Genomic DNA, 17,687 nt, shown 5'->3' with positions numbered 1-17,687 from the left:
AAAGTGCATATGTACTTGCAATTAGTTAGGAGAAACACCACAAAGAAGAGGGTTAATTAAAATATTTTACCCAGTTGGACTGTGCATTTCACTAATATTTAGTTTAACAGTTTTTATTTAAACTGGACTCTCCTTGCCATACTTATTGTGCATGTTGTGGCTCTTCAGCTGACACTTACTACTCATGTGGCTCCTGAACAAGTGAGGACTGAGTATCACTGCTTTAAAGTATAGTGTTATAACTTAGCGATGCCCTTTCCCACAAGCATGTCCAATATAACACGAAACTCTAAAGCCTTGATATCTGTAGGATTTACTCCTTTTTTTCTATAGTTGCTCAGCAAACAGACCATATTGACTGTACCTGTTTACATTCCCACGCAGCTTGGCCAGACAAGTCTTGCTTGTCCATAATTAAAACATAATACATTTTGCATTGATTACTGTAACTATGTCCCACTAAATAATCCAATAAAAGACATCCTGTTATTAAAACAGGAGTTTATTCTCTTCTTGCACACTTACATTTGGACACCAAGATGCTAGGCAAAGCATCCGTTCAGTGCAACAGAATACACCTTGTGAATTAGGCATCTGTTCTTTCATAAACCATCCCAAGGTTAACTGCTCTGTCAATCATTACACCTACACTGGAAAAGTCATAAAAGCTGACAGTTGCAACCTGAAAAGCCTGGCATGTGAGCACCCATGCCATCTATCATCGGGATGGCATTATCTTTAAACAGTCATATCAAAAACCTGTGTCTTTAAAGGGCTTTTTAGCGTGTGTCTTTCAGCACCTCCCTCCCCCTTAGACACTGTGTCCTGCAACATTGCAAGACTGTCCTTTACAAACAAGCTGTATGTAATACAATAAAGCTTATATGCCTGTAGGTCTTTTATGAAGTGTCCTGCGGAGTTAGAAATTGCATACAAACAAGCTACTGCATAAAGGGCAACTAAAAATAGAGGTCCTTCAATCTTGATTTGAATGCGTACAGAAGAAATCTCCATTAAAAAAAGTGTTTGATGTTGCCTAAATGTAGGATCTAACGTTTGTATGTCTGCTGAATAATGTGAGCAATCATACTGTAATTACCAGTAGATTTGTAGGTAGCGTATTCCATCTAAATTTAGGACACACTTCTTTAACCATTTTTTTCTTCTCTAACAGCCCGCATCTTAAATTTGGGAACAGTATAATGATGTGTGTATTAACATCACCAATAAAAGACGCGACTACTCGAGTACGCAAACAGCAACTGTGCAATACACATTGCTGTGTAGTGCCAGGGTTTATTATTTAAGGTTGCCAAACGACCTAAATTATAAAATCAGATAATGAATGGTTTGGACCTTGAACTTTGTTGTTTGTCATCTGTTTACGCATTGCATCACTTCTACACCTGCATACTGCAAACCACTTTGCCACACTGCCTGATCTCGAATCATCCATAACATACAGTCATCAAAACATCATTAGCTTCCTGTGGAATTAGAAGAGAAGTTTTTTACAATTTCAGAGTTTCTAACAAACCGTACCAGCTTGGACAGATCGGAGATACTGATCAGACCCCAGAGTTCACAAATTGGGAGAAAAACAGGTGTGAGTAATCACGACTGGAAATGAGAAGCAGCACATAACTGTAATGCTCTGTGTAATAGCAGACGGCCCCACTCCAATGCACACTCCTGAGGCAGTCAGTCAAATTCACACCTTCTCACAACCTACAACCCCTGATGCTTCTGAAACATAACAAAGATTGACAGCTCAAGTCCAGGCTTCTCACAGACTTCAAAGAGCAAGTAGCAGGGGTCAGAAAAATATTTGATAGTTTGTATTTCAAGTCTGTTTCAAAGCTCTTTTCAAAATGGCTGCTGTAGTACACTGGGGTTTGAGATCTTTGCAGGAAGAGCAATTTAAAAAAACAAACCAAAAAAAAACATAAGTGCTCTGGCTTTTCTGTTCTATACCATGTCATGGATCGTTATTGCTGTGTTACCTGGAAAACTTGTATTTCTGGAAGGAGAATCTGGCCACTGATCAACATCATATCCAAGCACCATAAACACTCTGTGTGGCTTGCATTCATGTTGCTTCTTTTGTTTGGCCTCTCAGTCACGCGCAGCGAGGCCAAACGGAGACGGCCGTCTTTAGAACCTGGAGGAAGGGCTGTCCTCAGCCATGGATTCCCTAAGGTTTCCTCCTACCAGCGACTAGGGTATTTTCCTTACCTGAGTGCCGAGCTGTTCGTATTTAGTGTCTGCAGGGTGCGTAGCAGGCCGGAGAGGCCAGGTTCTCCCTCTGTGCGTTTCATGTGAGGGAGGCAGGCTTTTGTTTCAGATGCTTACTTTTCATTCATCCTTTTCCTATTTTTGGGGGTAGCTGGCATTGTGCTACTGCAGTTGCTGCGTTAACCATTCATCATCTTAGTTTTATCCAGTCATGGTTTGGTGGCTTTGTGTTTTGGGGGAAGTGGTCCTATGAGCCACCTCTTATCCGTGGCACTAGAGACTACATGATGTCATCGTGTTTTCGCTAGCTGGCCAACATTGTGGATAGCTGTCAGCACCCACGGAGAAGGTCTCTGGCCAAATTCATTATTCATCATTACTTCGTCTGTTCAGTTGCAATTTAAATCATCAACATTGCAGATTCTCCGTACTGAATGTTTGACAATCTTGTCAATAATCCTTACACTATCAGTGCACTAGAGGGGACATTTTGAGAAGAACTTTGAAACAGACTTTAAAGTTATAAGTTGTCAGGATGTTAAAAATAAAAATTACAAGTATGTTATTTAAACAGTTCTAGCAACGCATGGGGACGTGTCACACTTTCGAAACACTTTAAGGCAACAAGCAAGCCCCTGACACAGTGTGGAGGCTGTAGTTTTAAAATATAATGTGTCATTGCCTTGGCTTATCAGGTGTAGCAAGTGTTCTTGACAAAAAAAAAAAAAAGGGTATTTCTTTTTGCTGGCACCAAATATTCCCCACAAAAATAACTGGCCTTATGTTCAGAAAAAACAGGAAACAGTCTGTCTCATTTCAATAATAACCAACATTGAATTGATGCATTTTTTTAAAGGCACTGTTTTGTAATGACAAGGTTGTCTGCTAGGCTTGTTTGTTCGTAAGTAAATGGTCTGCATGAAATCGATCGTCTTCATTCTCTGAGAAGAGTTCAGGTTAAGTCTGCAAAGATTTTTATGCAGGCGTCTTTGAGCTCTGTCAAGCCCACTGCTTTATTCTGGTAATGTTGTTTTTCATGTCTTTGACTCGACTCTTATAAAAAGACAAGATTTGTCAAAATATAGCTAATAAAATAATTATATAAATCTTGCCTGTCGGGCATTTCCATTCACTAAATAGGTCTCATTTGCAGGTTTAAAAAAATATTATATCCCTTTTTATTAAAAAATAATAATAATTTGGTATCTTACTGACTCAGGTAGTCTTTTGCATTTGTACAGTACATTGTAGGTCATTTACCTCTGCAACTTTATCAATATACATTCATATAGTTATGTTCAAATTAAACAATGCATTTAAAGGTGAATGTCAGGTACAGTAGACACTTTAGTCCAAACCCTGTTAGTCCGAACTGACCTATATTTCGAATCACACCAGCGTCATGAAATGCAAGTGTGTACAACATTTACAGTTGTGTTATTTGTTCAAGTGGTTACTACTCTATAACTATTAAAAGCATAAAACAAGGCTTTTAAAGGCTGAGGAACAGCACATTTCCCAATCAGAGTCTGTATGTACTGCATGCAATCGTTTTGCAACAGTTTCTATTAAATAAGGAATGCACTTGAGATTGGTGGAGAGGAGCATTTTAAAACAGAGCTTATTTTGTTATATATATTTCACATGCCATTCTTTTTTGGCCACTCTTTTTTTTTTTCCTTTCTTTGTTATTTTCGCTCTCACTTTTTCTTCCTCTTTCTGTGTCTGTCTGGATAACCATGCTTTTCTAGGATAACCTACAGCCTAGATGTTGCCGATAGACTTGCTGATGAACATGTTCTCATCGGGCTGTATGTCAATCTGCTGCACAGCAACCCCACACGGTTAGTGCAGGTTTGCCACCTCATGAGGACGCCGGAATTATACTATTGCACAGTGAACCTGCTTTCGGCTGAATTGTGAATGTCTCGCCAGTATAATATGTGTCTTCAGGAAAACCAACTGTGTTGCTTTTAAGCTACCTGGGATATGTTCTCCCACATCTCTGGGCTAGATTCTCAAAGCTGTTTGCTCCAAAACGTCAGTAGCATGATATTTTCACAAATTTCTAACACACCCAATAAAGTTATCAAACCACAAATAAATAAATAACTCGAATATCTGAAGCTGGTACTTGTGAGTAGCCCTGAGTTGTGTTTTATTTGTTTTAGAATTGTAAATGGTGTCCCGTCCCGTCCCGTCCCCCAACAAAAATAGTGCTAATGACAATTTGGAGCAAATAGCTTTGAGAAGCTAGCCCTCTATTGTCTTGACTGCCTTGTTTTCTAAAAAACGATACAACTAAAGCAGCACTCGCTCAGTAGTGTGGCCGAGTTGGTACACAAAGATGAATTTTGCAGTGCTGTTGCTGCAGTTTTATTTTTTTTTTTTATTTATTTATATATATAATAAATTGCTTTCTGTATCTTTGGTCAGTGTTATACACTGACAGCACATTCGCTCAAGGCATCCAATTTTACTTTTGGCAGCACACCTACATGTACAGATAAGAGCCTCCATCTGATGTGAGCTCTTCACTATACTGGGAAAGGCTTTTGCTGTATATACAGTACAGCATGTATTGGCACATATGTAAAAACAAAACTATCCCTGAATGCGTGTGACTGAAATCACAAGGCTAGAAATCCAATAATTTAGAAAAAAAAAATGCTTAGAGCTTCCAACCAATTGTAATGCTAAAGTACAGTGTTTGTGGTGGTGGGGGTGGGGGGCATCCTATTCACAAAGCTTTAACTCATGAGCTGTTTAAAGAATGTTTTTTCAAAGTTGATGGAAGAATTTAACTGAACCTTTAATTTCTTTATTCTAAAAAGGGGGGTTGTTTTTACAGACATGTTTTATTTTGATAGTGTTGTCTTCAATGTTTATTTGGAACTGTTTGCCATATTGTAGGGCTGCCATTCATATTTTAATTTTTTCTTGCTTGCAATATCTATGCATTTATTAATGTTCCTGTAATACTTATTTACATAATACAGGGTGATTTTAAAAAGTAAGTTTACCACATGATATGTATGGTGCATTGATGTGATAAACTTACTTTCTAATCACCCTGTATTTTGCATCTAGAGCACTCTGGTGGGTGTATATAAAACAAATACAGTTGTAACATGCTCTGTTTGGGCTTATGCATTTGAAATATTTAATATTACTACCAGTCAATTGTTTGTAAAATAGTATTACTGGTACCCCTGTAGTTTTAATTTAGTTCCCTGTAGATTTATGAATTTGTATTACTCATTTTTAAAAACCTATGCATTGCCTTATATTTTGTCAATATGCTGTATTGGTTAGCATCTATACTGTATCAGGTTTACAAGCTGTGGAACTGAGCTGTGCTGTACTGGAGCAGAGTAAGTAACTGTTCACTCCTGTGTGTTTGACAGCATGCTGGAGAGCACTAGCCGCCTGGATGAAGAGCACCGGCTGATTGCCCGGTATGCAGCCAGGCTGGCAGCTGACGCAGCTTCAACGGTGAGTGCTTGTAGGAGTGCTGCAGTCTGATTAGCCTCGGAGAAGAGACTGTTTAGGGTTAGAAGCTTGTCGTTGCATGGTGGCCAATTGAATTCTGATTATTGATATCATTTATTTTATTGAGACATAAAATAAAAGCCATGTTTTTACGTTTACCTAATTTTTAAATGTATATTTTAAGCAGCCGGGGACTAAACTGGGTTTGGTGTGTTCACTTGACTTCCATAGAGACTGCTACACGCATACATATTCACCAGTTTTATAGAGCTAAACCGAAAAGGCATTGAAAAGTAGAGCATGTGTATATACTGAGATACACACAGGGATGTCAGGCAGATTGCACATTGCTATGTGTTATACACATACTGGCATTCTAATGATGAGGCATCGCTCAAGTCCCACTGCTTGTTTGACCTTGGTTATGTCATTTTTCATTGCATTGCTTTGTTGTTTTTTTTTTTAGTTTTGTTTTTTTTGGTTTTTTTTAACTATTTTTTGTTTTTTTTCTTCTTCCTCTAGCAACAAGCACAACAGCAGCGGGCTGCTTCAGACATTGCCTTTACCCTCGATGCAAACAAACAACAGCGGCAGCTCATCGCAGAACTAGAAAGCAAAAACAGGCAAGTCCCTTTTCCAAAGCTTTCTCTTGTTCTGTTCCACAAACTAGCATACAGCTCCACAGCACAAATACTGTGGAGAACTTCATTAGTAGCCAACCTGGTACCCTGTTTGCTACGATAAATTACCACACTATCCTCTATTCCCAAGCTGTTTACTCCATGTGGTTGACTAGGCGACAATAGTTAGTCAAAAAATAGGTGAATAACTACTGGCCTTATAACATTGGTTAATAGTGATTAAATATTGTATATATTTGCATAGTTTTTCTTGAGAAACCCATACATCCTATGATGTTGTTGTTGCTGTTGTTGTTGTTTTTATTTCCAATATGACTGTTTCATCTTAGCTGGTTTTAGCGAATGGTGTGTGTGTTTTTCCCAGGGCACCTGAACTGTAAATGACAGTTGTTGTTTACTCTTCTCCTGTCTCGTAGCTGAAGTGAATGCAGAATGTTAAGGGCTCTAGTAAATAGGATGAGGGTTAGCTCATCTGTTCACCTGTATCACAGTGGCTAGATGACTTTAACTGTCAGTTGCAGAGCACTGTGGCCAGGCGTCTGGTGATCGAGCAGACACCTGAAAAGATGACCTTTCCAGCCCCCAGTTGTAATAATCAGTGGAACATAACTGGAGAAAAACAGGGGGTGAAATAATTAGACACTAATTAAAAAGATATGTTTGTTTTTCAGAAGCCTCTGTTTTCTATTGGTTTTAGTGAGATCTGCTCTTTGTGTGGATAAATCAAATTGATTTTATCTTGCATACTACTTTATTGTACAGTATAGCCAACTAGTGACTCAAGGCATCTCTTATGACCTTTTAAACAGCAGATTGGCTTTCCTTCAAGTTGTACTGAATAATTGCATTTTATTTAAGTCTACTGATTAAACTTTGGTGAGGATCACATCAATGCGGGTGACTGTTGGCTGGCCTTCTCATTTTGTTTCAATTATTTTTTCATGTTACCTTGATTGCTGAGAGAAAAACAAACACAAAGTATTTTCAAAAAAGTGTTTTTATTGTAGTGGCAAGTTTCAGTAAGAAACTACAATGTGATTTATTCATTTGTGTTATTTACTGTGTCTCCATTTGCCTCTAACAGAGAAATCCTTCAGGAGATTCAGCGGCTGCGTCTGGAGCATGAGCAGGCTTCCCAGCACAGCCCTGAAAAGGCTCAGCAGAACCCCACCCTCCTAGCAGAACTCCGACTTCTCAGGTACAGCACCGCATGCATGCCCCCCCCCCCCCCCCGTCTCCTCCTCACGCACGCACAGACACATGCAAAGGCACAGGTACACGCACACACGCACACATTTTATTTGTTCTTGTTCATGTGACAAGATAATGTTTTCTGTTAACCGTATTCTCGTCATTTGACCAAAGCGCTTCAAAATATTTGCTTCCAATTTGATAGACAGCTGGATTCTATGATTTTGTAGTTTTTTTTTTTTACACCAAACAAGTCACTTACTCTTTAGCAGCAGATCTGCCACTGTTTTTACTTGCTGTTTAAGCCATCCAAAGCCAAAATTGACCTGAGGGTGCTGGTTAAGCAAGGCAACAATGCCAGATATCCTGCTGCAAAACAGCTGAACAAATATGCGTATTGCTGCTTTTGGAGTGAGAAAGAATCTTGCTGTGGCATCTGAGGCAATCTGTGGCCTAATAGACAACCACAGGAATAATTTGTTCCATCCTTTCTCTTCAGATCCCCTAATTGATAAAACCTTGATGTATCTGATTAGCTCTTTTGAGAAATGCCTTGGAATATTTACCAAGATAGCGGCTGTTTTGTTTTGTTAGTTTTTTGTTTGCTCCAGTATATATGTAACAGCAGACACCAGCGCTCACCGAGGTCCCTTTTTATAGAGGAGGCCTGGACTTTATCCTGGCCATCTAACACCTATAACTCAGTTGTCAACAGCACCATTGAATGCACATTTATGTACTTTTAGTAGGATGGTCATAACTCCATTGCTGTTCATTTTGTTCTTGCCCTTTCTTGAGTGTATATTCCCACTGACTAATGTGGGCCAGTAAAGCTGTCATGCCTCTTAAATCTGATACCTGTCAGCATTGTGCTGTGCTGACAGGAAGCCAGGAAACCAAACTGGTACTGCCTTCTTGTTTTTTTTATTAGGAAATCAAAACATATATATTAGATAAATTGACTTGCAGACAGATCCGGATTAACCCATCACGGCTCCTTAGACAAACACTTCTGGGCCCCTATCTTATATGAATAACAAAAAATATATATATATATATATATATATATATATATATATATATATATATATATATATATATATATATATATATATATATATATATATATATATATATATATATTAGCTTAACACACTCCACCAATTTGCAAAAGGTATCTTTTTCATTTTAAAGTTATTATACATGGTTTTGTTCAGAAACTGTAAATTATGCTGAATTCTAGTTATTAATTATGAAGAAAGTTTCACACAATGCTCTAAAATTAACTGCTGAACGAATCTGCTAATCTGAACGAATCTGCCAGAAACTGTTTAATTGAAGGCTGTGTGCTAAATACATTTCAAAATACATTCGGAAAAACCTGAAGCCTACGTCAAATCCCATAGCAGAGCTTGATAATCACCTTTCCTGATTTACTGAATAAAAATACAATAGTTTGAATATGGACAAGAACACTATATGCTGATTGCTACCCAATTATATACTTCTACATAGGAGATGCTCAAACTTTTGTCCACTAGCAGTTAGTCCCCCATATATATTTAAAAAAAAAAAAAAAAAAAGATTCAGTGGTCTTTTGTGGTTTTTATTGACACTTGTTGGGCTTGTTTTGTGTACAGTGGCTTGCGAAAGTATTGACCCCCCTTGGCATTTTTCCTATTTTGTAGCCTTACAACCTGGAATTAAAATGGATTTTTTGGAGGTTTGTATCATTTGATTTACATAACATGCCTACCACTTTGAAGATGCAAAATATGTTTTATTGTGAAACAAACAAAAAATAAGACAAAAAAAAACAGAAAACTTGAGCGTGCATAAGTATTCACCCCCAAAAAGTCAATACTTTGTAGAGCCACCTTTTGCAGCAATTACAGCTGCATGTCTGTTGGGGTATGTATCTATAAGCTTGGCACATCTAGCCACTGGGATTTTTGCCCATTCTTCAAGGCAAAACTGCTCAAGCTGCTTCAAGTTGGATAGGTTCTGCTGGTTTACAGCAATCTTTAAGTCATACCACAGATTCTCAATTGGATTGAGGTCTGTGCTTTGACTAGGCCATTCCAAGACATTTAAATGTTTCCCCTTAAACCACTCGAGTGTTGCTTTAGCAGTATGCTTAGGGTCGTTGTCCTGCTGGAAGGTGAACCTCCGTCCCAGTCTCAAATCTCTGGAAGACTGAAACAGGTTTCCCTCAAGAATTTCCCTGTATTTAGCGCCATCCATCATTCCTTCAATTCTGACCAGTTTCCCAGTCCCTGCCGATGAAAAACATCCCCACAGCATGATGCTGCCACCACCATGCTTCACTGTGGGGATGGTGTTCTCGGGGTGATGAGAGGTGTTGGGTTTGCACCATACATAGCGTTTTCCTTGATGGCCAAAAAGCTCAATTATAGTCTCATCTGACCGAAGTACCTTCTTCCATATGTTTGGGGAGTCTCCCACATGCCTTTTTGCGAACACCAAACATGTTTGCTTATTTTTTTCTTTAAGCAATGGCTTTTTTCTGGCCACTCTTCTGTAAAGCCCAGCTCTGTGGAGTGTACGGCTTAAAGTGATCCTATGGACAGATACTCCAATCTCCTCTGTGGAGCTTTGCAGCTCCTTCAGGGTTATCTTTGGTCTCTTTGTTGCCTCTCTGATTAATGCCCTCCTTGCCTGGTCCGTGAGTTTTGGTGGGCGGCCCTCTCTTGCCAGGTTTGTTGTGGTGCCATATTCTTTCCATTTTTTAATAATGGTTTTAATGGTGCTCCGTGGGATGTTCAAAGTTTCGGATATTTTTTATAACCCAACCCTGATCTGTACTTCTCCACAACTTTGTCCCTGACCTGTTTGGAGAGCTCCTTGGTCTTCATGGTGCCGCTTGCTTGGTGGTGCCCCTTACTTAGTGGTGTTGCAGACTCTGGGGCCTTTCAGAACAGGTGTATATATACTGAGATCATGTGACAGATCATGTGACACTTAGATTGCACACAGGTGGACTTTATTTAACTAATTATGTGACTTCTGAAGGTAATTGGTTGCACCAGATCTTATTTAGAGGCTTAATAGCAAAGGGGGTGAATACATATGCACGCACCACTTTTCCCGTTATTTATTTTATAGAATTTTTTTAAACAAGTTATTTTTTTCATTTCACTTCACCAATTTGGACTATTTTGTGTATGTCCATTACATGAAATCCAAATAAAAATCAATTTTAATTCCAGGTTGTAAGGCAACAAAATAGGAAAAATGCCAAGGGGGGTCAATACTTTCACAAGCCATTATACTTATATTTCTTTAGGTCTTTTGTACTTATGGTCATACATGGACACATTTGCAGGCTGGATCATTTGCTTCGCTGGTCTGAAGCTGGTGCTGTTTTTAACAGCAGTCTTGACAGTCAGAATTCCATTCAGAATGTCTGTAGACAACAGATTTCTTACCTCTGTTTTTACAAGGTTCATCTTTTATTTCTGCAGTATTGCAAAGCCAACATATTAAACGCAACCTTGGCAAGTGTAGGAAAACGTGGCTCTCCGCTAGGTGTAAACAAGAGCCTAATTTTGTGCCAGTTTTCATCAGCTGCTGGATCCCGTTTAAGATTCATCAAGTCAGTCACTTGTTACTGAATCAATTCCATCTAGGCTATCCACCATATTTCCAATAACAAAAAACCGTTGCAAGCTGGCCGATGTCGCCTGAGCTTGTGTGCTTTGGCTACTTGGTTGAAGAACGTGTATACTAATTTCAGTGCAGTATTGTTAATTGACATTCTTATTTTGATACTTTTCACTGTCATCACATAAGGTGTAGGTATCTGGCATTTGAGCTGATTGGGAAAGCCACAAGCAATACAAAATATACCATATTTATTTTGATTCAAAATCACTGACATTTTTTGTTTACTTTTTTTTTTTTTTTTTTTTTTACTGCCTGGCCTTAATGGACAGGTGGCAACCTTTAGTCAAATGCAGTTTAACGTGGCTTTACTTCATTCTCAATCACCAATACAGCACAGGCTGTGCTTTACTTGCTTTACTGTTGATTGGAGGTGGATTTTGACGCACTCCATTAAAGACCATGTTCTTTCTCCAGGGTCAGGGATAAGGCTTTCAGCACCGATTTGTAAAAAATGTTCTTATGCCCCCTCTTTTGCCGCTTGCATTCTTCTTCTTCTTCTCGTTTCATGTACTTATGCTTTGCTGCCCCTGAAAGAGACATCGTTTGCTGTGTTCAAGCAAAAGTAAGCGAGACAGTAAGTTCCGGGTCAGCCAGTTTGATTTTGTGTGAACACAAGTGAGATACACTGCCTCGGTTGAAATGTCAGTGAGTGAATATCTTCCAGTTTGCGCGCAATTCCAGATCTGTTTAGAAACCTTTTTGTTTTGGGCCCCCCATGACCTTGGGCCCTAGGCAGATGCCTATTTTGCCTATGCGTTAACCTGGCCCTGCTTGCAGGTGATTTCAGCTGTATGAGGGCAGTGGGTTTGGAAAGGCAGCTGTGAGATTGCTTGTGTTAGAGGTCAAACTAAATTAGGGATTCTAGTTGTTGTTGTTGTTGTTGTGCAAAGCCGAACAATATTGACACATGGGGATCAAATCTATCTGTTTATAAATTAGGGGTTTTAGTCTTGACATTTTCTATTGATCGATAATCATCCAATCTATCAATCAAAAAATCACACCTGGTTGCTAAATTGTATTGAAAAGCAATTGCAAGTAATGAGGTTTGGTGGTCCAGTGGTGAAAGAACAGTCACTGATTCACTGGTCATGTTGTAAGTTACTCTGCAGCAGCAGTTGCTGATGCCCAGTTCACCCCCTAGTCTCTGTAGATCACTTTGGATTAAAGCGTAATCAACTAGAGTTAGTTAACTAGAGTTACATTTTTTACAATTTAATCATACAGAATTATTTTTTTTATATAAAATAAAATCAACCAATAGAACTGCATTTTCTCTGCGGCAGTCCAGTTATAAGTGAGCGGAGGCGGGACATAAACAGTTTAACCAATGGGAAAGTCAAAGATCTGCCCTGGTTATGCAGGTGTCCAATCATGAGTGAGCAGAGGCGGGACATAACCATTGAAGGTATTCTCCATTTTAGTTGACAGTCTTGTGAGTTTAACCGATGGGAGAGTCAAAGATCTGCCCCTTGTGCAGTTGTCCAATCATTAGTGATAAATATGCTAGGATGCGCTGTGCAAGAATAGCTGAATTTCACGCAATATTGCTAATATTGTAGAGACCGTTATTGAGAACTTCAAAGAAATACGTTAGAATTGATTTTTTACAAATTAAAAAAAAAAAAAGTCGTCATACAACAAAGACATCGTAGTCGATTTGGTTACAAATACATTTTCAAGAAGAACTTTCTCCGAAAAATTTGATCTTTTAAAGGGAAGTACACACCACAAATACCCAAACTGAAGGAAAGGGATATACTGTGTTTACCTTGGCAATCAAGAGCTGGCATTCAGAGGCACGATGAAGGCAGTTCCTCAAATAGAGGTAATTCTGTGGAATTACTTTCTCTGATTTCTGACTACAACAGCATGTTTAGCAATCATTTGTCGATAGCCACAGTATTCTCAGTTATCTCTGACAAGATTCAGAATGAATAAAAGCAGAAGTACAGGTAGCCAAGTACAAAGCTGTAATGTTAGATTAAACAGTGGACAATGGAAACACAGCTCAGCTGTCTTGTGTTTTCAGGTATTTGACTGACAGTGGCCGAAAAGAACAGTTGTACTGTGAAAATGTGTTACATTTACTAAAATAAAAATATTTCAAATTCCCATTGGGCTTTTATTTATGTATGTATTTATTTATTTATTAGGTTCTATTGATTTTTTAGTGTTACCGGTACTATATGCAGGGCAGCCGCTATAAGATTGTTACCTTTATTAAAAATGTGCATGGATTAATCTACCGATTTAATCAACTAATGCCCATTAATAAATCGATCAAAATGCTTAATCGAGTGACAGCCCTAATAATAATACAAAGTATTACCATAACATAATGCTATTGTAGACAGCCGATCAGTGAAAGAAAACCTCTTCCAGACCAGATGTTTGTGAAACCAATCCAGGTAACTTATTTTTGTGTCTCCCAGATATAGAATAATATGATTTTGCCATTTCCAATTTGTACAAGCTGTAATATAAACTGATATTCTTGCAAGTTTGAAGCTGCTGAAGTAATGCACTGACTGCACGCTTGAACTACAACACAGTCATACAGTGCAGGTTCGTGTCCTGGCTGTGCAAAGTAGAAGCAAAGGGAGCGTTGCAATGGCTCTTAAATGTATTCGCCCCCTTAGACTTTTCAACATTTTGAATATATTTATATTGTGTTACAACATGGAATCAGAATGGATTTAATTAGGAGTTTTTGCCACTGATCAGCACAAAAAAAGGCCATAATGTCAAAGTGAAAAATAAAATCTACAAATTGTTTTAAATTAATTACAAATATAAAACAGAAAATAATCTGCTTCAGAGTCTTCAGAGAATCTGATAACAACTGGATTAAATCATAAAAGTCATAATAGCAGCTGTCTGCTAAGAAATCAGGTTACAAGCAGATGAAAAGATTGAAAAGCCCCTAGAAGTGATTTGTGTTTCAGACATTGTGATTGCACTGTTGACACTGAGCAGTAAAAGAATTGATGTGCCTTGGGCGCAGATCATGCTTCATGTTCGCTGGGTTCTCTCCTCTCCCAGGCAACGGAAGGACGAGCTGGAGCAGAGGATGTCTGCTCTGCAGGAGAGCCGCAGGGAGCTCATGGTTCAACTCGAGGGGCTCATGAAACTTCTGAAGGTAGGCCTCACAATGCAGGCTGTTCACTTGGATATATAAAGGGTTAGATCCACGCTTTCATTTACTACTATATTTGAACATGTTGTTACTGTTACAGAATAAAATAAACAACATAACAAGACCTAAGAGGCCTTGAATTATATTAGTTACTGTTTGGTTTTAGTTTTAAAAATGTAAAAGCAGTTTTTTTTCATCCTTTTTAAAAAGAAACATGTCAATCAAATAGAGGTTATGCTTTGAAAGTATGCCCTAGAGACTCCAATTTTTTTTTTTTTCTTCCAGGAGAGTCTTGACTGGATACTAAGTTTATTTTAATTAAACATCTTTCTATGCTGCTGATGATGAAGCATGTCTGAGATATTTATTCTTTCCATCAAATATTGTATAATATACACACAGTGGTGCGGCACTCTTGAGATAAAACTACAACAGCTTTACTTCTTATTCATGTTAATACATTAAGGAATACTTGTACTGTAATTGAAATGTTCAAATTTCTTCTAATTTAGGGCTAAATGAAAACAAAATGCCCTGAGATGTAGTATACCTGTTCTAGCTCTAGAAATGTAATTGGATTGTTATTACTGATACATGGATGAAAACTCTTTTAAAACACAAGCTTGATACAGCATGTAGGCTAGACATCATAAAAGCATTTAAATACACGGAATATACATTTTAAAGCATTGTTAGCCTTCACAAGGGATTAGCAAGTCTTTGGTATATATGTTTAAGTTTTTGGTTTTCTTTCTAATAAGTGCGTACTTATTCTACATGCATTGGGTAGATTAGGTCTCTTATGAAATAATTTTAATATAATTGGACACTTCCAAGTTTACATTTTTAATGACCAACCTTTTCTACAGGAGGAAGAAATGAAGCAGGCAGTAAGTTTTCAGTCTTAACAGAGGCAAACAAACCTAACGTTTAACGCTAATACTGTAGTTTGCTTTTTATAAGGCCTTGGGCTTGAGATTTCTGACTTACTATTTATCAAATGGAATGACTAATGCAGTGCTGTTTGTGAAATGGTTTGTGGAAAATAGAATGCAATGACAAAAAAAAAGTTGCATTGGCGGCCAGCAGCTAAATGTAGAGGTTCCACCGTTAACTGCACACTTCATTATTTTTAACCAGTCAGTATGCAGATTGGAGACCAAAGGAAGATATGCTAGATGGATCTCATTTTAAAAGCATATCAATGCCAATATATATATATATATATATATATATATATATATATATATATATATATTATATATATATATATAACCGTGCCCATGGGTTTTTGGAAAAAACCTTTTTATTTATTAATTTGAGAATTTAAAGAAAATGTTGAAAACATGACAATGCATTTGTAAGCGCAGGTCTCTTGCCGGCATAATAAAGACAACATTAACACAAGCTTTTGCATTAAGCCTTTTCTTAACTGACAGGATATCAGTGTTTTACATTAAACAGTAACACACAGCAAGTGGCAAGTACATATCAATAATAATAACTGTGACGACAATTCTTCTCAGGAATTAAATCACAAAGGAAACAACACAACAGGGCTCTGCAGTGCGACTAATGTGGTCGGATATGCAAATAAAGATTTATTTGTGCAAACATAAATTTTTATTTAGACACGTGTTTCACTTGAAATTCTTAAAGGTTCACTATAAAAAATAAACGTAATTTTCTGACCAGTAGAAAATATTTAAAAAAATAACGTCAAATAAAAAACTCAGAGATCTTAACTCTCATAGCTCAATCGTAATGTACTCTGGGAATGTAGTTTATTGGTTTCCACTGCGCACTGTTAATTATACATTAAAAAACTACAAATCCCATACCCCACCAATTTCACAGATGGCAACTCGTTTCCAGATAGTTTGAAAGTCAAGTTGAGAAAAATAATTATTTTCATATGTACGGTGTCGATATTAGGACATCTTCATACATCAGGCAAAAAAGAGTCATTATGTGCTCCCTTCCTGAATCTCCCTCCTCTGAAACTCCCGCCTCCCTTCATCATACTTCATGCTTCCTCCTCCCTCCACATCATTTTTGCTGGTCTGAAGTGGTCAGCCAATAAAAAAAACGTAGATTTATGAAACAATTAACACAAATTATAAATTAAAATGAGAATATTGAAATAACTCGGTAATTTATCTAATTGGAATGAATTGAAAATAAATGAAACTCATGAAGAGACAAAGTAATGAATATATTATTCTGGGGAGGGGAACTAAAATAAATAAAATGAAGGGAGTAGGAAAAAAAGGGGGTACCGCCTATAATATCTGTAGAGATAAACATCCTTAAATTAACAATAGAAAAGGAAAGAATGATTATTTTCTAGGAAATAGAAAATGTATATCCATAGCATTTAAAAAAAAAACCTAAGTATTCTACCCACTAAATAAACTCTTAGACTGTGAAATTATCAAAAAGTTAACTGATCTCAATTATTTATAATTATACAAGCAGTAAGGTTCTTTCTTTAGCCAGCAGATGGCAGCATGCTTCTCACACACACACACACACACACACACACACACACACACACACACACACCTAGGTGCTCATGATACTATCCTTGCCGCTGTCACATGCCTCCCAGTCCTCCAAGGATGGCCCCAGACGGTTTTACTGTGCTTTCAGATACAGTTCCAGAAATACTGATGGTTCGGCAGGTGGTGAGTGTGGAAACAGTACCATTGGCTCCAGTTTCTATCTCTCGTAGTCTCAATGACCCCAGAGGATCACAGGAGAGATGATAGTGATCTTGACCGTACCAATGCAATTCAGCACCACATCCACACAGGTGGTCATGCCTTATCCGGGAACCTCTCTGTCGTATGGCTTAGCCCCAGAAGGCCGCTAGCCAACAGCAAATACAGATAATGCTAGATCAAGGCATTATCGAACCATCATCAAGTCCCTGGGCTGCTCCAGTAGTAATTGTTTGGAAGAAGGATTGGACCTGGAGGTTCTCTGTAGATTACCGGTAACTCAATGAAAAGGACGCATACTCCTTGCCGAGAATAGATGACACCCTCGATGCCTTGGGGTCGGCCCAGTACTTCGCTACATTTGACCTTACCAGTGACTACTGGCAGGTCAAAGTTTGTCCAGAAGACCGATCCAAGACAGCATTTGTTACCTCCCAAGGCTTATTTGAGTTTAATGTGATGCCCTTTGAGCTTGCAATGCCCCCAGTACTTTTGTTAGAGGCTGGTGGAGCTCACCCTTGCAGGTCTACAGTGGCAAGCTTGTGTAGTTTATCTAGATGACATTATTGTGTTCAGCTG

General features: G+C 38.1%; 1 protein-coding gene across 29 annotated transcripts in view; it reads left to right on the top strand.

Moving 5' to 3' along the window:
* The window catches only part of LOC121313467 (dystrobrevin alpha-like), a 106,307-nt gene that overhangs the window by 72,850 nt on the left and 15,770 nt on the right, over window positions 1–17,687 (top strand). For 15 of the 29 annotated variants that reach the window (XM_041246044.1, XM_041246041.1, XM_041246047.1 and 12 more), the window contains 6 exons: window positions 3,987–4,079; window positions 5,643–5,730; window positions 6,250–6,350; window positions 7,453–7,566; window positions 14,292–14,388; window positions 15,255–15,275. In XM_041246044.1, coding sequence (XP_041101978.1) covers window positions 3,987–4,079; window positions 5,643–5,730; window positions 6,250–6,350; window positions 7,453–7,566; window positions 14,292–14,388; window positions 15,255–15,275 — 514 coding nt within the window. The remainder of the gene's footprint in view (window positions 1–3,986; window positions 4,080–5,642; window positions 5,731–6,249; window positions 6,351–7,452; window positions 7,567–14,291; window positions 14,389–15,254; window positions 15,276–17,687) is intronic. The other 14 variants (XM_041246053.1, XM_041246057.1, XM_041246054.1 and 11 more) reach the window with 3 other exon arrangements.

Source organism: Polyodon spathula, chromosome 3, assembly GCF_017654505.1.
Source record: "Polyodon spathula isolate WHYD16114869_AA chromosome 3, ASM1765450v1, whole genome shotgun sequence".
Classification (NCBI taxonomy): domain Eukaryota; kingdom Metazoa; phylum Chordata; class Actinopteri; order Acipenseriformes; family Polyodontidae; genus Polyodon; species Polyodon spathula.
The sequence above is the reverse complement of the archived record's forward strand: the minus strand, read 5'-3'. Positions and strand labels throughout refer to the sequence as shown.